The 20,530-nt window shown below is 36.9% G+C and overlaps 1 protein-coding gene and 1 long non-coding RNA gene across 5 annotated transcripts in view; both read right to left on the reverse strand.

Moving 5' to 3' along the window:
* LOC124293599 overlaps nt 1-20,530 on the reverse strand; it is a 40,112-nt gene that overhangs the window by 6,539 nt on the left and 13,043 nt on the right. The gene's annotated exons all lie outside the window — the stretch shown is intronic.
* Nucleotides 1,597-11,050, reverse strand: LOC107216519 (E3 ubiquitin-protein ligase CHIP). 4 transcript variants are annotated; one of them, XM_015653734.2, is made up of 4 exons: nt 10,976-11,050; nt 9,879-10,077; nt 2,853-3,175; nt 1,597-1,971 (listed from the first exon to the last, which is right to left on the reverse strand). In XM_015653734.2, exons 1-4 carry the CDS (start codon nt 10,976-10,978, stop codon nt 1,729-1,731), a joined length of 768 nt encoding a protein of 255 aa, XP_015509220.1. In that variant the 5' UTR covers nt 10,979-11,050; the 3' UTR covers nt 1,597-1,728. The 4 variants fall into 4 exon arrangements, with proteins under 4 accessions (XP_015509220.1, XP_046590948.1, XP_015509219.1 ...); XM_046734992.1 differs by lacking the exon at nt 10,976-11,050 and adding an exon at nt 10,923-10,958; XM_015653733.2 differs by lacking the exon at nt 10,976-11,050 and adding an exon at nt 10,686-10,956.

The raw sequence follows: 20,530 nt of genomic DNA on the forward strand, positions 1-20,530 counted from the left end.
CATGCAAGTGTTTTTTTTTCGTCAATTATATTTTATATTCATGTATGTAAATATCACCTTACCATAATAATATTACTTGCGTTTTTACTTTCAACCTTTGTTATTATAACTCAATGTCAATATTATTACCTTCGAAATAACACCCTTAAATGCTAGCGTCCTAGATGGGTAGAATATAATTGGCCAAATGAGTTTTACTAAATAGTTCCATCACCTAGTATTTGCAAACCTGTATACAAAACCGTGAATAACCTGTCATCTAGAGAATTACCGTTTATTTGCCAGAATACTTTTTTCCGAAAAATTGAGATGGATGATGTGCGTGCAAGTCAGGCATGAATAATCGATATCGTGAAGAGTTATTGGTTCACAAATTGAATATGTAAGGCTGATTATTAGTATGTTTTTCTCTTGAGTGACTATATTGTCTATACCCAGAGAAAATGGTGAAACACAGCGCATTGAGCAACCGACTGCTCATGCAAGAACTCTTTTGTCAGTTCATGCAGACTGGCATCTCAAGCTTTAGCTATCGAAAGTGGTTTATAGAGGCTTATGTAGGTGATGCACGTTCTTTTTGGTTAACAATAAGTACACCTTAAATATTTGATGTGGTGATTCGAAAATTCTTGGCAATAAGTTTTATTGTTAGCTGACTGATAATTGTTACTTGTCATAACATAATTTTAATTCGCCACTTGACGCGGAAGAGTTTGACATCTCATGATATGTTTCCAGTAAATTGGTTCATCCTGCCTTTTAAACTAAAGTATTCCTGCGGTCTCACCAACCAATGAAGTCCAATTAATTTATTAAGGTTCACTGTTTCCTCTCGTTATATGCAAGAAGACATCATTGGGAACCCACGCACCAACGAGCTTGGAGTAGCTTAAATCAGGCTTAAATCTTCAATGAAAAATTTTTAAAAAGAACCATTTTTCTCCCTGCGAATTCAAATTGTTTATTGACAAATGTAAACAGCTTGTGATTACATTTTTGTCGAATAATCGTCGTATTCTGCACAAAAAATGCACTCAAACACATCTGAGAAACAAAATTTTTGCGAGCAATTTATATTTTTTGTAAACAATTTTCTGTACCTGATTGTGAGAATCAACTTTAAATGGGTTAAAATCAGGTTTCTTGATGCAAGGGCTTTCATCGATTTAGGTCGTTAAACATTGACACATTAGTTTTGAACGATTTGGAGAAGGTTTGGAAGTTGTTGTGATCAAAATTTCCCCACCAACCCCAATTAAAGACCACCTGATGGTCACATGTTGGTATAAGTGCATTACACAAAGCCGTAGTCATCTTCAGTGCTGTTAATTATGCATTGATAAGGGGCTATGCTCAATTTTCTGCGAAACTTGTAGCAATTCAAAGCTGTTGAAAACATACTGGAGGATATAAAATGTGTCACACGTCGAAATATAAAAGGTACGTAATTATTACAAATTCGATTAGTATGATTTGTGAAGATTTGAATAATAGCAATCACAGCATTGAATTTGCTGGAATGAGCAAAAAAAATATAGCCTATGATCTATGTAATAAATTCTTATAATAGTATAAACATATATTATATGAAACACCTTTGGATTAGAGAGTTCCGTATACTTGTGCTATAGTACAACTTGTAGTATAGTACAGCTGGTAATTACAGTGATATATTATAGAATAATGATATTACAGGTCCGTGAATATTTGTTAGATCTTGCACGACACTTAGTAATCCAGTGCCCATTCATTTTCTTGAAGAAATGCATCAACAACTTCCTTCATGGATAGGTTGGGTATGAGCTGATCTTGGGTCAGGCGAACTCGCGTCACAGGATCAAAATGACCCACCCTCTGCAAATGCTCCTCGATATCTTTTCGTTCATAGGTGATACCACTCGGCGTTATTACTGGTTCCTGAAGGATTTCGAAACTGATCTTGCCACAGAGGTAGTCTGGTACTTCCCGCACCTGTTTCCCAACAATCAGTGTGACTTTATCGACTAATGCAAGTGCAACATTTGTTTCAATACACGAACTTAAAAATAATCTGAAAATATTACACGGTGAAAATGAATTAAAATAAATATAAAATAATAAAATCTCAAAAGTAACAAAAAATCGAAGAGATCTGAGGGTAGGCAGGTCAAAATTTATTTTTGTTCAAAACAAATATGTAATGTTGCATGAGGAAATATCCTGAGAGTATACCACTCAGGATCTTCACAAGAAGGCCAGATTCAAACAAAATATGTCGAAATATTTTTTCAATTTATTTTTTTAAAAGGAATGTTATAAACAAACTCGCAAGCAGTTGCAAGAAAAAAAAATACCCAAGGTCGAAAACATTGCAAGACTAATATTTGATATATCATCATTCCAGCTCTTAAGGGCATGCAATAGTCGATGCCGAACTTTTAATCATGCAATCAATTAAAAATAAATTTGGGGGGGGGGTCCAAAGTTTGACGATATTCGACACTCATGTTCAGGCATAAAAGAATGGGGGTACGAAGATTTAAACAAGGAGGAAACCGAAGATAGGGAATCCTATATATAGTGTGCTCTATATCATTCTATCTCTCCATAACTTCTTGGCCGATTTCAGGCGGTATTGCTCTATTTTTACTAAGTGAGATACTTTCCATCATTCCATTCCACCTCAGTAATTTACAGTTCTGGTTTAGATCGATTCCGTTCATTCGTTTATCAATGAAACGAAAAACTGTACTTAAAAGGCTGGTAAAGGACTATTGCATGCTCGTAATAACATTTCATATGTGGAACATACAATCACTACTATGTGAATCATTATACTGATAAAAAGTAAGCAATTTTATAGCGATACTAACTCTTCGTCGTTCATCCACTTTGGCGAATAAATCGTTCAGGTGAGCAATACAGTTGTCCCGATACTCTTCAACCTGTTCTTTCGTCGTTCCTGTTCTATCTGTTTCTTCCTCATTCTCTGTGCCTTCACTATCGTTGGCCTCAAGACTAGCAATGTTCCGGTCGGCATCCTGGATGATCAATTGATTAAGGTAAGATTGCAGTTCAATATCTTGCGCCACCCTTTGTTCTTCCCGCAATTGAAAACGCCGTTTTCTTGCCTGCCTCAGCATAGCTGTCACATCATCTCCATAATTCAACTTTTGTTCTTTGGCTAGATCCACCGCTAAACATGACACAACAATTGATGTTAGCCTTAGCATTTCTACAATGGTGTGAAGTATCATCGTGGAAAGAATACCAGGTGAGCCATTGCGCATGTCATCGATCCGGCCAGTGAGCGGTCAAATTGTTGAGCAAGAATGTAGCCAACGTTTTTAAAAATCATAGCATACACATAGCATATTTACATGCACTGAGTTGCGTGCTATAAGTTACTAATTCTCGTAACTTGCGCTATTTGCCAAAAGGTAAACGGGTCGCATCTTTATGAGCACGGAGTCACGTGTCATGAGTCCGTGATAATCGGTAATACTCTCTACGGATCATGCCGTGCACCTTATTCAAGCAACCGAAGTTACAGCTTTCATTTCAGGTTGAGCACTGTATCCCGCCACGACCATCTAAAACGTCAAAATAAATAGTATTCGGATGACTATGGCAGGTTACGATGTTCAATCTGAACATAAGCTGTACTCTGATTGCTTGAATAAGGCACACGCATCGTTCTAAAGATAGCAAAACTCATAGCATATCCAGCTATTGGCTCAGTCATGTGGGATGCATAAACCGAGTCGAATTTGGACCACGAGGCTGAAGCTGGCAGCTGAAATTAGCAGCCAAACGTTCTAATGTTCACTCGAATAAAGTAGTGAAGTCCGAAAATCAAAATTTTTTAAAATACCTTGAACCCCCAATATTTTCACAGATTTATGAGTATAAGACTAAACTATATTTTTCTATTTCCAAAAAGTTGAACACGTTTCGCTGCTAACTCTGACTGCTAGTTTCAACTTCATATTTGGACCCCGTATTGTCATACCTGATATTCTTGTTACTATGATAAAGTATGTATATGTGCTGAAAGGTGAATGGGGAAAGTAACTGAGAGGCTAAAGTTAGTTACGTTAACGAAAAGAAAAATCTGGGAAAAAATTGTCCTAGTAAGAATTTTAGAATGACTTTCAAAAAGTCGGCTTTTCAAAATATCAATGTGTTTTGTTTATTATAATTTATTGAATTGCAAACAATCCTGAATGTGCGAGGTAACGATTTTTGCTAATCATGCATTGTGTAGTACTGTTACTAACTTCAACCTCATAAGTAACTGACTGCCAACACTTGCAGTGGCGAATCTGATCCTTAACTCTTTGACTTTTAACGATGTGATAAATCGCGTACCTACAACAAATTTCAGATAATTTGGCTAATTATAAAATGTTACTCAAAGTATAAAAATTAGAAGAATATTTTCGAGGTAGTGAGTTTGCATGAGTATTATCCTCTCCCGTTTTGGATGCATACCCTAAGGCCGAACAGGATGTAAGATGAACCAAAATCATCATTGCAGTCAAATATTCTGATACAAATAAAACTTTTAATAGATTTTTATAAGTCTGAAATGCAAGGTGCAAATGATTCCAAAAATGTGAACTGCTAAGGAATTTAAAAAAAAAACAGTTTCTGGCACAGACTCAAATGTCAAACAATACAGAAAAATAACCACTGTAGAATGAAGTTACGAAACAATGTATACAGAGTTAACATAAAAACGTATAATTGACTTTTGAAATGAAAAATATATCTCCCAAATTATTGGACACTCATGTAGTACTTCCATGTGAAGTAATTCCTTTTTGCTTAGTTATCAACATTTTAATATATTAAGACACAACGTAAGGATTTGGTCTAAAAAATACGTAAATTTTCAACATTTTGTTGACAGCGGTGTTAGAAGGACAAGGTCGGATTTTTACACACAGATAGTACAAGGTCTTACAGAGTTTCAGTGTTTTTTATCGAAATATATGAATTGAAAATGGATTTATTGTTAATACAAAAAAAAAACATATTTGGCCTCGGTGTGGTCCAACAGCATGGACTATTGTAGCTGTTACAGTGATCAGAAATCAAAAAAACCGACGATGTACTTTTAGAAAAGCAATAAAACTGTAGAATGACCAAATATTGTGTAAGAAATTGGAAAATGGGAACAACATGGTGACCCAGTGAAAAAAAATTTTGGTTTTCGACAATAAAAACGACCTCAATAGTTTGTTAGTAACAAATGAATGAACATTTTGTAAGTCCAATCGGTCATTTTACAGAAAATGTTATAATCGTGGAACTGACCAAATTTGAAGTCAATCGGACAAATAAATTTCGGGATCTGATCCACGCCGTTGGACCACACGCTGTTGAATATCTTTTTTGTATTAACAATGAATCAGTTGTTAATTGATATTTTTTAATGTAATAAAACTGAAACTTAAAAGAAACTACAACATTATAATATCATACCATTATTGCAACATTGTGTGCTTCAAAACAGAATTTTTTCACGTGCAATATTTATGCAAATTTTAAGTATTTTAGTGAAAATACCACATGTACAGCGTAACTTTGTCCCACTTCAATCAGTAAATTGATTTTCGAAATTGGTTTAATGATAAGTAAAATTCATAATTTGAAAAGAAGCGAGAATTTAGAAAGCTACTACCATTTTTGAGGATAATATAATTATCTACACAATTATATCCATTTAATAGCGTACTTACGATTATTTATAAACAAGAAACTGGAATAAGTATGTATTTTCAACTTCCTACTTATCTTTTCCTAAGTTATAATAAACTCAAAAATGAAAAATACAGTTTTTACTAGATCTCCGCGTTTCAACATCTAATGAATTACCGGGCACAGGAAAACAAATTCGAACTCACTGGTGATGAGAGAAATTAACGACAACAGAGTCAGGGCGGCTAGGTGGTCTAGTGGAGTAAGGCTCCGGTCAAGCATCTCTAGACGCCAGGTTCGATTCCTGGCTCCGTCGTTAATTTTTCGAAATCACCAATTTTTCGAATTTAAATTGATTGACAAAATGATTCATTTTTGGATTGATGAAGAGTGTGCGTGCGTACGTATGCGTGTGTGAGTGTGTGTGAGAGAGAGAATAAAATAAATTGGAATAAAAAAATTGAAATAAAAATTTCGTTTGATGTTTTATAAGCTCAAAACATATCTGATCGTGAGTGAGGAATTCTGAGTTTGACCTGTCTAAGTCAGTGAGATTAACCACTTGTTTTATAAATTATTTAAATGGAAAATAGTTACATAATGTGAGGCACCTCCTACTCTTGAGCCGAGCATCCAGTACCTTGGGCGGATGTTTTGTACATCACTTTTAAAATTACAAAGGCACTCAATAAACTAGTCTGAGAGTAGTCATCCAGATTCGAATTGTAAGCAGAAACCAATAACTAACATGAGGTACAAATTATTCAAGAATATATCTTATGTACAGGACAATGCAAAAAACTGCATCATATCACGTACATTGGAAAAGAACTCAAGTACAGTGAGACAAGTATAAAAGTATAAAACATATGTAGGTCAATGATGTAAGAGAAATATGCTCAGAGACTGAGAAAATGACAGTGACACTGACAAGCGCACCAGACAAGGCGTTGGAAGAGGCAATATTAACTCGAAAATAATAAAGCATACATGGTACAAATGATCAAAAGCCTAGATAGTGTGCAGCAAATAGAAGAAGCTGTCATTGTAGGCATCAACGAAAACAAAGTGATGAAGATCTCGCTTAATGCTATAAAAGAATCCACCATGAAATTTTATTGTGACAAAATTGATTATTTCCTGTAGAAAATAACAGATTATGGTAACGCAAATAAAATTTTTTAACCAATGATCACAAAGCTTAAGAAGTGACATTTATAAACAACAAAAAGATGCCAGATGCTCATTGCTAAAGTAAAATGTATAAAAAATAACGAGATCAAAATAGTCAGTATACCAGTCGCTAAATTACAACTTGAGAAGAGTAATTTGCAACATTGCCAAAGCAATCCAGGCAAAGAATGTCAACACAAACATCGTCAATATGTAGTAGTCGGAGAGCTGGTGAATCAGAGCTACAAAAAAAATTGAGAAAATTTGAAAATATGTATGCAGCTGAATCTCGGTGTATATGTTAACAATCCTTAGTCAGTTAGCGAGATTATAGGATACCTGACCATGTTATCTAGTGAATATGCAAAAATGATCGGTCCAGTGCAAAATCCGAGGAGAGGCTGAAAATTGGTATACTGGTGTATTGAAACATCACGCATGCACATACACTAGCTAGTTCGTTTGATGCCAGGATAGGGCTTAGTCAGTCAGCATTTTGATGATGCGCGAAAGCAGACAACGTGCCAGGTATTCGTGTTGTAAGATTTCCTTGTAATATTTATTTTTAGTACAGTGTTATCTACAAGACATTAAATGAACAAAATCTTACTCACAAAATTATAACGAATGAGACGAAGTAACCTAAACGTTGGTGGTTATAAAGAGCAGTCAATGTAAGTTCTACTACTTCAAACAGTCTGGTTCTACTGCAGTTAATCTAAACTCTATTCACACAAAATGCATATTATTTCTATAACAATTATAAGATATCTCGTTTTTTGGTTATCGTTCAATAAAATCGGTACCGTTGTTTAAAGAGAAAGAATTAAAGAGAGAGAGAGAGGTGTAAATGTATCGCAGCCGCCTTGAATGGTTTTTAAATTGATAAATGGATTTTCAATATTCTTAAAATTCTTTATATATTTATTGACCGTTATTACTAATACCGCTTGTTACACCAAACTACTTATGCTGCTTCTGTAAGTATTAAATTACTTTGGATAAACGCCCGGGGGAATGTGAGCATGTTCCATGCCTTGCACTGTAACCTGTATGCATGCTACCTAGGGTGTAGCCTATTTTCGGGCATCATCAAAATGCTGACTGAATAGGTCGGGTCCCGGAATTAGAGTGACTAACAAGTGGATGTGTATCCCTAATGCTTCAATACACCAGTATACAAATTTTCAGCTTTTCCTAAGATTTTGCACGCTACTCATCATTTTTACATATTCAGTAGGTGTCCCAGAACATCGCTGACTGACCGAGGATTCTTTAAACTACATGAATTTATTCAGATTTTCTCAATTTTTTGTAGCCTTGAGCCACCAGCTAGCAGACATATAAATCTGCAAAAACAGCGAGATCTGGGAAGGAAGGAAGATTACTGAAACATGGTGCTTGAGCATGGATACACATCAGCGGTTATTACACCAATACACGAGACTGAAACAAGCAGTACATGTATAGATCACATATACAGGGTGAGTCAGTTAAAACGGCCAGAATGGGAGGAGCTCAGTTGACGGATCAGGCCGTACCTCTTAGCCAATTTGGAGCGAATCAATTGAAACACCGAGAATGGGAGGAGCTTTGTTGACGGATTAGGCCGTAGCCCGCGTGTTGATATCAAAGTAAAGTTTGCAGTCTGCGTACAGATATTCAGTGGTAATACGAAATAAAGTAACGATATGACAACAAGTGACGGATCATAATAAGAGTTTATTCCCTCACTTGGTGTCATATCGTGACTTTATTTCGTATTACCACTGAATACCTGTACGCAGACTGCAAACTTTACTTTGATATCAACACGCGGGCTATGGCCTAATCCGTCAACAAAGCTCCTCCCATTCTCGGTATTTCAATTGACTCGCTCCAGATTCGCTAAGGGGTATGGCCTGATCCGTCAACTGAGCTCCTCCCATTCTGGCCGTTTTAACTGACTCACCCTGTATGTTAAAAGAGACAATACCAAAGAAATAACAGCAGCAGTATTACCAACGAAGATTGAGTCCCATAGAAGCGTACGGCCTGCAGGCTATTTGAAGCAAGAAAAGTTGGGGTGCTCGGACGAGCTATCCCCCCAACAGCTAGGTGTCGCTAGTGGCGCCTTTGCTTGTGTGGCTCACGTACAGCGCTCTATACTAATGCGAACAGTGTCGGTGTGTTGGCTCCGACTGGCGAGTTGGGGTGATCGTGCTAACTCTCTACTGTCGACCGACGGTAGAGCCATCTTACGGATTTACGAGTCGTGGAAAGTTTTGCTTCAAGCGGCCCATAAGCCGTACGCTTCTATGTGACTCGATCTTCGTTGGTATTGCAGACGATGACCACGGATCACTACACGACCATAATCAAGATTGCAAATGATATGATGAAGTAACTTTATTATGGACTCATACAACCTATGATATAATATCGAACAACAGTCTGGGAAATTGTGTAAAAAATAAGCCATTGACCATCTGTAAGTGGTCCAAGATCTACAGAAAATAGCAAACATCCCAAACATCAGGTAGACATATCTAGCAAACATAATGATAAGGCTCAAAAAAAATCGACTGAAAACTGAGGAAAGAAAAGTACAGTAGGAATATATAACTCGGGCTAGCGTACAAGGAAATCTTGTACATCAAAGGGTTGACACAACCAGAACACATTGCCGTAAAAAAAGGATTGCAGTAATTTTTTTTTTCAGTTTTTATAAGGAGGATGAAGGTACTGAACGGAATATTTATTATGAGATTAAGTTTTTTAAAATAGTTTCAGTAAACAGGCTTCCGAATAGCTAATTGACTCTGCAAGTTAATTTACTGTGCAAGATTCGGGATGTACAATTACCTACATGTATAATAGGTCGATTTCTGTGTAACAGTCATGAATCTTTAGAGATAAAAATTACGCATGGCTCAAGAGTTCATTTACACGCTAGTCAATTGTGCTTAGTCTTCAATTCAACAATCATAATTTAAATATTCTTAGGGTACATAATTTTGAAAACGAATATGAGCTGTTACCTCTCTGAAGATGCTTGACAGCTTCGTCAAATAGTTCCAGTTCAAGAAGTGCTTGGCCTAGGAAAAAATGACCCTTGACTAGACAGGGATCTATATCAAGAGCTCTTCGACAGTCTTGACAGGACGAGTCCCATCGTTTGAGTTTGAGGTGGCACAAGGCACGATTTGTGAAATATGTAGCTTGAGTTGGATTTTTGATCTATAACAAAATATAGTGAATAATTGTCTTTGAGCACTGATGTGAACCTTCATTCAGGTGGAGACTCCAGTCGAAAACTGAACCAATGGTCACGATAAAATGTTAGCATTTGTGGTGACTATTGTACACCTCTATGTTTTGGAAGAATCCTCTGCACATCACGCAGCACAAAGCGCACAATTAACTGTGGCATAAGAACTTCGTCATCCACTTGATCCTAAATCAGGTTATTCCACTAATACAAAACTGCACATGTATTCAAAAGTCACAAGGTTCAAGTTTGCAACATTAAAATAAAACCCTGAACAAAAAATCACTCTTATGATCAGAATGATTTTATGGTAGCTAAATTTGCAAAATATGAACACGTTCCGCTTCATTATGATATATCTAATGTTAGACAATTCTAGAGCAACGGAATAATAATTTTTTCTCCAATTGTATTATTATATCAATGCTATGAACACCAGTTCATCAAAAGTTAGTCATATATAGTTATCATCAGCTGGTGTGTGTGGGATCCTTCTAAATATGAAGGCGTACGAAAATACGTACACGTGATATAATAATCCAATATCTCTTGCTTTTAGTCATCGAACAATACCTACGATTGCTTTTGTATAACAACTGGCTGCATCCTCATATTTGTGCAAATTGAACAAGCGGTTCCCCTGTTCTTTCAACTCCTTATCAGAAAGGTTAGTTGTTGAATACATCTTACTCATGTCGCTCGATATGTCAGAAATAGGGCAGATGCTCAATTTTTAATACACTATAGTGCTATGCGCGGTTCTTTTAAGGGAAATAAAACTGGATTTGAATTAAATCTGTCATTGTTGTATAACCTCAAGTACGTTCGCTTCCATTTTGGTTATCCATACAAACCACGGTAACAAACCATAAGTCACGGCCATCAGCATTATCAGCTCCACCCAGCCGCCGTTGCTTAAGGGTGCTATTTCATGAGCAGTAAAAAGCAGCAGTGGTTTAGTAACTTACAAGTTTTCACTAGCATCAGTCTGGTAAGTTTACGCAGCAGCAGCGCTGCTCATGAAGTAGATCGTGGCTTCTTGTGATCTTATGGTGCCGCTGACCTGGATCTGAAAGTTGTAATCGAACGAAGCGCCCTCTGCGTAAGTTTCCTCGGTTCCAAACCATTCGAAGGTGGTACTCTCCACCGGGGAGTAGCGCAACACAATATTAGACAAAACACGGTCGGTAAGAGGCCTGAATCTGAGTCGGTAACCATACCAACAGGATTGACCCGAATTTTGCATGCAAATGATGACGTCATGTGTGTAGCGATTGCATCACGACCGAACTGATTATTTTGATAGTTTTACGCTGAATATAGCAAATTCAATTTATTGTTCCGTGAAACACCCTTGAATATGGGACATTCTTTGACGAATCGGAGAGATTTAGATAAAAATCGACCGACACAATTTTGATGTAGCTTAAAATTTTTTCACGGGTTCTATATCGAAAAAATAGGGATACGTATTCGAGGATTTTTTTATTTTACATATTTCGTAACATAGAGGGGATCGAAAATTTGATAATTTGGTGTTTTTTGGCTTGGAAGACTCACTTTCAAAAATTCATAACGCCGGTTCAGTTTGAGCTGAAAAGTTCGTTTTTTGAACCCAAAGCTTATAAAATGAATTTTAATGCAACAATTGTTTCATTTACGATTATTCCGAAATTTATATTGTTATAAATAATTAATATGTTTAAATCGATTTTTAGCAATTGCCTTCACCTCGTAGCGAGTTCTCAGCACGACCATCGTATTCTCCATCAATTCAAAATACGTTATGGATAAAAAATTTGACGTAGAATACGATGGTTGTGCTAAGAACTCGCTACGAGGTTGAGCCAATTTTTAAAAATCGATCGGAACATATTAATTGTTTATAACAGTATAAACATCGGAATAATCGTTAATGAAAGAATTGTTGTAATAAAATTCATTTAATTAGCTTTGAGATGAAAAAAACGAACTTTCCAGCTCAAATAGAACCGGCGTTATGAATTTTTGAAAGTGAGTCTTCCAAGCCAAAAAACACCAAATTATCAAATTTTCGATCCCCTCTATTTTACGAAATATGTGAAATAAAAAATCCTCGAATACGTATCCCTATTTTTTCGGTATAGAACTCGTCAAAAAAAATTTCAGCTGAATCAAAAATGTGTCGGTCACAAAGGTGTTTGGTTGTAAAAGAATGTCCCATATACATTAAAACATATCGCGCAATATTAATTTTACACAGCACGAAGTATTTTCAAAATGATTTCATAAATATCACCATTCACCATTTGTAAATATTTGGAAATATGTTCGAAAAATACGATTGAAACAAAACGGGTACGAATCGTTGTGGTCTCGTTTTATGAAGTTACGCCATCGGTCGCCCCCCCCCCCCCCCCCCCCCCGCCCAACTCCGCTTCTCCTTGTCGCAAACTTGAATGGTCATGTTTATTTTCCGTCAGTGCATTACATTGTATTCGATTATTCGCTCAGTCTACGGATAGTGACTGTGCGCGAGAAAAAAAAATCTTTGTGTCGGCAGACGACTGTGCTCGAACATTTTGCATTTCCAAAATAAAGAGTATTTTTCATTCTTCTTCAGAGGTTTTCTATGAGGTATATACATGATTATCTCTGGTGAGTATTTATACATATATATATATATATATATATATGTACATTATACAGTTGTATAAAACGTGCACCCCGACTTACGTTTTTTTCGACTTACGCCGTGAATGCCGGAACGACCCATAGCGTAACTTCGGGGTATTACTGTTTCGGAATCATTCTGAAATTGTACATCACTTGTTACACACAACTCTACTGACAACAATGAAATAATTTTATGTTCGAAGCTATTTTACTAGTGAAAAGGGTTTCAAAAAATGATTATACATAATATTGGAACACTTTATTCATGTTACTATGGATATATGAAACAATTGTTGACATCGACGTTGAGGATTATTTTTATACCCTCTGAAATATTAAATGCAAGGAAATAGTATCTGAGATTCGAGGTAACTATGAAGCTGCGGGTTGTGCGAAACAGTTCCTTCTCCCGGTTGATGGGAGTTTCTAACATCCTTTGCGAAGTAATGTAATTTGAACATAGTTCACCACTCCATGAAGATATCCTCGCGGCATGTGACATTGCGTCCGTCCAACGGTTACGACGGCTTATCCTGTAAAATATAAGCGTGTTCATTTGGTTGTTTCGCTTTTTCAATGCAGAATCCATAACATGATTAGTACTTGTCGATAAAAATATACTTTGGCAGAGAATTCGTACCCTCCCCTCCTTATCTTATAAGGACACATACAAATACATGGGTCCTCTTCTGTTCTCTTACAACCATGTGTCGGCGCCATCTCACTATACCCAAAAATGTTAAAAGTGAATGGTCGAATCTGATGAAATGGAATAGTGTGATTAAAAATTTTGATCATCTTGAATAATCCGAAAAGTTGAGATAATTCTTTCGAAATTAAGATATTCATTTTTTACGAATCACTCTAAATTTCACCGTGTTCAATATTTTACTACCGATAGCAGATATCTAATGTACGGTCATTCGGAATGAATATGAATGGGAAATTCCTCGTCAAACCCGACGGATTATTTGTAATCGGAAAGATTTTTTACAGAATGTATAAAATGGTAGAAGCCTCGCCAAAAAATGGTATCATTAAACAATTCGTTCGTTAATAACAATTACAATGTTCAATGTTTCCGGATAAACCAAAGTTTTCTACGAAAGCTTATCCTCTCTGCTCGCGAATGTGCTGTGAATAATTTTTCTACGTTAAGTAGAACCGGAGATGAGATATTGATTCTTCAAGTTTGCTGCGCGCTCATTTTGCAACAAAATTGAATGACTCGGCGCTTCCGGAAAAAAAATCGTAGAAATAGGTTTTGACTTTTTATGCTCACATATTGTCAGAATAATATTTCTGACTCAAGAACCTAAATTTCGTCCCAACTGACTTTGTATGGTTTACATGATGAAATAATAACAGTCGTAATATTTATTTTCCTTAAGATTTGAAACTTCTCGCATATTTGCATCGTACTTAGGGTATATGTCAACACGTGTAAATTTCTCCAATTATCGGAAAAGAAAATTACCGTACGATTATAATAATTGAACTCTCCGAGCATTCGAATCTAGGCTCCGATAAAATTGTGGTATTCGCAACGAAGCATTCAGCAATTCTTATGTTCTGCACACTCCTAACGAAATATCAAAATGATTATATATGAAGAGAACAGAGAAAAGAAAATTTGAAACACGTATACAATTTGGTTACTCAATATTTTGAAAAATGTATAACAGAACGACGATCGAAACAAATGTCAACAAAACCACGATCTTTCGAACGCCACTCTTTCGAAGCAAACGTAAACAAGACGATTTGATTCCTACATTTTTTTTCTGTACTATGAAAATGCTGGAAGTCCCTCCCCACTCCTCAACGGTATACATTTTCGTAGAAATACAATGAGCATCATGGGTACAGTGAGAACACTCTGGGGCGAGTTTTTCCATACTTATGAACGGTAGTGTATATTCATTTGAAAAAAAAACGGCAATTTCTCAAATAATGAATTGAAAAATCTGAAAAAATTCACGCAGAGTACCTTTTAGTAGTACTTTGATGTAACCAATTATGTGGCAGATCTGAGATGGTCGAAAAAAAAGTGGCCGAGTTGACGGAGAATCCTTCCTTTTCGGGTTGAATTCCTAAAATATCGATTTTTGGAAAAAAAGGTGGGAACCGAAGTTGTTCAGAATTTGATTCTCAACAAGTTTGTTGCTATTAATTTATGCCAAAGTTGAAAATAAACGAGATAATGGTAATATTTCGAATTTGTCGCTTTTTTCAGGTTTAATTCCAAAAATCTTGATCCTAGAAGAAAAACTGTAAGAACTAAACTTGTAGGGAATTAAAATTTATACAACTTTTGTTCCTACGGTTTTTCTGTAAAATCAAAACCGGCCGAGTTATTCAAGAAAAACCATTTTAACCTAAAAAACCATTTTTCGAATATACGCATAAGCATGATTTGGTCGCTATTTTGAATTTACACTCCCAGTGACCTCTGCGAGACAGCTGTGAGAAAAAAACTTTCGTACAAAATTATTTACAAATTAACCGGGGAATTTCGATATCAATTCTGACGATGCCCAAGAAATTAAAAGGTTGATCGAAACAGAAATCCGAAAAAATTAAATTTCCTTTTCTTTGAATGAAAAAAGGCGTTTTTCCGAAAAATTTCTTAGGAACTTTCGAGTCCAATTTTGACAAGGATTCGCCCTGTCAAGTATTTGCTGTGAATTACGAATCACCCTGCATAGCAAGTGCAGATTTGGCAGGATTCTTGTAAATGATATCTATAATTGCATAACAGAAATTTGCAGTATAAAACACTTACCATCGCAACGAACGATTCGTTCGTCGGCGCGTCAAATTTAACCTTTTTTCGGTTCAGCCGTGGGACGTAACTTATCCATTGTTGCACTCACAAGATTATTTTTGTTTGTGACAAATATATGTATACACACTGGCCGCGTGAAAATTTGTACGTGATTAGAACTTGTGACACGGCAAATTACCAAAACACTCGCGTTTACTTCGTTCGCCGCGAAAAGTGGATGTGGACGGTACGCGAGGAAACGCAGAAGTAACGGCCGCGCGGATAGTGGGGACAGTGGCGCGTGAGGGATAGTACTTGGAATCCGAAGAAGTTGATTCTTACGAGAGTTCCAAATTTCTGTGAAATATTATAGGATTGTGCCGGACTTTGATGTACAGCAGTAACACATACCCTGACTTTTCGTAGGCCGTATACGATGCAGAAACCAACCCAAAACTCGCTAGCTTATCCGTAGCGTATACCATCTACGAGAAGTCACGGTATGTAGTTTTATAACGATTTCCACCTAATGAGTAACTTTCAGGTAATTCGTCTGATGTAAAAAAAAATTTTGGTAGCATCATTCAGAACTAGGCGTAATTGACAAATGAAACGAAGCAAATAAAGTATGAAATCCTTATTTGTTGAGAATTAAAAGCAGAAAAAATTGGCAAGCAAATATTCATCAGAGTTTTAACAAGGATCGGCCCTGTAAAATATTTGCAACGAATCTTGAACCATTGTATGCGGTAAATGTATGTATGTACAGTGACATTGATTTTTTGCGGGATGTATTTCTACTATTGTTAAACACATCCGGTTCAGAAACAATTTCATGTATATAATAGGGTAATCTTTAAAACAGGTTTGGACGATTGTCAACCGGCCCCCCCCCCCTAAATTTGCTATAAATAAATAAATAATGGTCTGTTCAAGAGCACAATTTTTTATCTCAACCCTAAACCCTCACGCCTATACTTGCGTGTTTTCTGCAATTTCGGTATTAATTTTACTGCCGCATCTAATCTTTCGGTCAATAATCTGTAAGTATGACAATTTTGCGGACATCGATGCTACTATTAGATGAGGATATCCGGAGCGTATATGGGGCATTCTATGTCAATTATTCGCCATTTATATCTGCCTTTTTGACGAACAGGAATTAATGGATAGGTATTTTCGTTTTTGTTAATGATTTTCTATCAAATCGATGAAAAAAGGCAGATTTAAGTGGTGCGTACTCGATGTAGAATGCCCCAAAACCCTTCAATAAAATGAAAAAGAATAATTTTTTTGCGGAACTACGACTCAAAACGAGAAAAGAAACAGTATGTTATTTTAATACCGGGTTTTGGAAAAGCCAGGAGCATATAAAAAAAAAATTGTGCGAAATTTTGATAAATTTAAGATGTTTGGATGGGTTGAGACAAACATCTAAAATATTTCAGAAAGACTGCTTTTGGCAGGTACAAGAAAGTGTAAAATTTTCGATAGAATCGAAATTGGTCGGGGTCACGGGTTGGTCGGTTTCGCATGGAATGCCTCGTTCACATACAGTCGGGCTACGTGCGATTACGAATAGTTACCGCGATTGTGAACTGATGTGACAATTTCCAAACGATGCCTTATGATGTGCACGAATTTCAAAATCTAGCGGTTATTCTGAGTGAGTTGTACATTTTTTCGTATCCACCTAAAAGCCTATGCTCTCGTCGGCACTGCAGATTGTTGCTTTAGCAGAAACATAGGACGTGTGCGTATTACCATGTCGTTTTACCATCTGGTACCGCTTCGGTCGACTACAGCGCTTCTGGAGGTTCAACGTTGAACTAAATTACAGACTTCTCGTGCATCAGACGGGCGCCTGTCACCTGAAAATCGCCCGCACAAATCGTGCCATATTTACAGAAAACTGACTGGTGCTATAGGTTTTCCCGGATTACGTGTGTGTTTTTGTACGTCGGTATCTCCCTGGCAAAAGTGATAGAAATTCTGATATCGTACAAACGGTGAATATTCAACAAGTCGCTAGCCCGATCGGCCATGTTTGACGCGACGTGATTTTATTGAGTTCATCATTATTTTTATTAGACGTTATCAGTGATCTGCGATAGTAGTGACTGAGATACAGACGTACAATTTTATTCAAGCTATATTTTAAAAATTTTCCCAGTCAGATTCCTACCCCCGTTTTATCAGGATTTGTGCGGGCGATTTCCCCGCTTCTGACGTCACGAAATATATATAGGACATGCCAGGTCAGCAGCACCTTATGGCTTGTCGCTCGAAAAACTACGTTTGTTCGTGCTAGCTACACTCTACACTCGCGAGTGTAAAAAGAACTAGGGTAGTGTACTAGGGATTGCTGGGGAGTGTACGTCGGCTTCTCGAGTGTAGTTAGGATAGCGCGAACGCAATAGTGTAGAAGGTGCAGAAAAGTGGGGACAAGAAAATGGCGCACGTTACGTACAGTCGTTTTTTTCCTCGAAACACTGATTAATACAACAAATTAATATATAAGATAAAACATTTTTGGAATTTGTTGACGAAATCTTTCATACCTTATGTTTTAAGTACACCGTTATCAAATTGAACGTTGTTTTTTAAGTAAAATACTGTACTGCTTTGTTCTGATTTGTAGTGAGGTTATGGGTTTGTTGTCACTCGTGAGTTTTAAGGTATATATCGCATCACAGTTCACTAACGTGGTGGAAAAACCTGTAGCATTCATGGTAATTGAACCATTCACACTTTTTACACTTTTTACACTTGGTCTCGACCGAGTGTAAAAAGTGTACACAAAGGCCGTGTTCGAAAATTGACTGACAGTACTGTCAGCAATCTTTTATCTCTTTTGCACTGCCGAGTTCATGGACAGCTCTGTCTCTGTCCTAGGGAATTTTTAGTACTGGCAGTAAATTTACGAACATGGCCAAAGTGTAACGAAAGTCTAGTGACATTTGTAAAACGAACAGCGCCATCCGACGTCACGTCCGCTAAAACGAACGCGCAAGTGTACACTCCCCTCGAAAGTGTAGAAAGTGTAACTAGCACGAACAAACCTACTGAACTGCGAGCAACAGAAACTTGCGTCAGAAGTGATAGGGGAAAACTGCTGCTGCTGCTTTTTACTGCTCATGCAATAGCACCCTAACAGTGCGTTTCCAAATTAGATCTCAGCGTTGTCAGCAATCTTTTATCTCTTTTCTGCCAAGTTCGCGACTAACTCTGCTCTTACGTATATATACATGATAAGAAAAGATGATGGGTGACGGCAGTGTAACATCCGACCGGAACGTCCGTATGTTTTATCGACTATTATTACTGCATGTTACTTTTATCAACTAACCAAACTCGAAGTACGAGAATCTTGTAACCATAAGAAATTAAAACAACTGTCTAACTATTTGGAATATCCCTAGATGGAAATAACTATGAAATTCACTAGCCAAGGCTTAAAACCATGTTACGAGATCTTCGTACCACAGAGAACTATAATACTATTATGCGTTATTATATATCACTATCACATTAATACTATAATTAACTAACACAATTATACCCAATTATTATATAGCACTCAACAATGCCATTTGTGCATTCGGAGGTGAGAGCTATACTATAAGCAACATACGCTTTACTATATAGCCTGGAGTATAGAAGACTGTAAAACCATAGATAAATGCATAACCAATATAATGTAAAGATAGCACTGCTGCAATAACCCATAAAACCAGAGACTGCAAAACCATCAAACCGTGAATGCTAATTACCCAGCATGAACTATACCTTCTTCCGCAACGCCGTATTGTAGGCAACACGCGCAACGTTTTGAAGGCAATGCAGATCTCCAATGTGGAGCCATACAGAGCCTTACCTAGAAAATACATTAGGAAACTTACCGACGAAACGAAAACGTTCTAGAAGCTTCCAAGCCGATTTATATCAATATAAGAATTAACAACTACAGAAGGGAATCATATACAAAAGCACACATGTAAACCTGCTCTAAAGCTATGAATCATCAAATTACTAAGTACTCTAAATCTGTTAAGATAGTTATAACACAAACAACTAAAGATATTCGCAGCAGCGTGATTCTAATAATGTTAAACAAATAACAAACTATGTTCATAAACAATTGCTATTGTACTCCAGGTTAACAACGACAGTAGTCGACTTTAATACATATGCAATTCTATATAGATACAACTATAAAACTAACAACGACAGTAGTCGACTATAATACATATACAATTCTATATAGATATAACTATAAAACTAACAAACGACAGGTAACCAAAATGAAATATGGGCTTTGTAACGAGCAAGATAGCAAAAACATTAAGAGGCAGACAGGTAGTTAAGTGGCTGAGGGGCGCCAGAAAGAGGGCTGGCGCCACAAAGGGGGCTGGCGACACAACGAAAAGCTCACGCAGTTCGGAGAACTACGGAACCAAGTCCACGCACCTACACCACCGCACGCAGCGATATACCATACGTAAAAACCTACAATATAGTAATAGCTAAAGAACTAAGATCACAGGCGTGCATGCGGCGAAGATGTCGTGCCCTAATTAGAATTCCTAGAAAAGAGGGGAGGTGCGCAAAGGCGACCAAAAAACTAGAGAGGGGGATCGTTCTGCGCAACGATCGACCCCTATAAAAACGGCGACCGATCACTCGATCGTCCTCTTGTGTTTCTACCTCCAGATTCGTCATCTAGTTCCGGTACAGTCTCGCGGTAAAATCCTTTAGCCTTTTGCATTAAAACTTTCATACAACGTTACTCTGCCCAAAAGTTCAGCGAGCTTCAACTCCATTTTTACTAAGTCTAAGATCTTACACTGTGTAACTCTGCGTTTGTGACTTTTAAATATCAAACTTATAAAATAAACCAAGTTAGTCAAAATATCCAAATATTAAAGTCAGTTATTCCACTAAAACCTCTCACCAATCTACAAGTCATCGCATCCAGAATACTCTCAAAAAGGTAAGCC

Source organism: Neodiprion lecontei, chromosome 3 (assembly GCF_021901455.1).
Source record: "Neodiprion lecontei isolate iyNeoLeco1 chromosome 3, iyNeoLeco1.1, whole genome shotgun sequence".
NCBI lineage: Eukaryota > Metazoa > Arthropoda > Insecta > Hymenoptera > Diprionidae > Neodiprion > Neodiprion lecontei.

Bases quoted from the DNA above. Each gene is read 5' to 3' on its own strand.
- LOC107216519 (XM_015653733.2), bottom strand. From the start codon at position 10,802: ATGAGTAAGATGTATTCAACAACTAACCTTTCTGATAAGGAGTTGAAA. The intron at 3,176-9,878 runs GTAACAGCTCAT...TGTCATGTTTAG, and splicing joins TGTCAAGCATCTTCAGAGAG to CGGTGGATCTAGCCAAAGAA. The intron at 1,972-2,852 runs GTTAGTATCGCT...GTTGGGAAACAG, and splicing joins AAGTGGATGAACGACGAAGA to GTGCGGGAAGTACCAGACTA.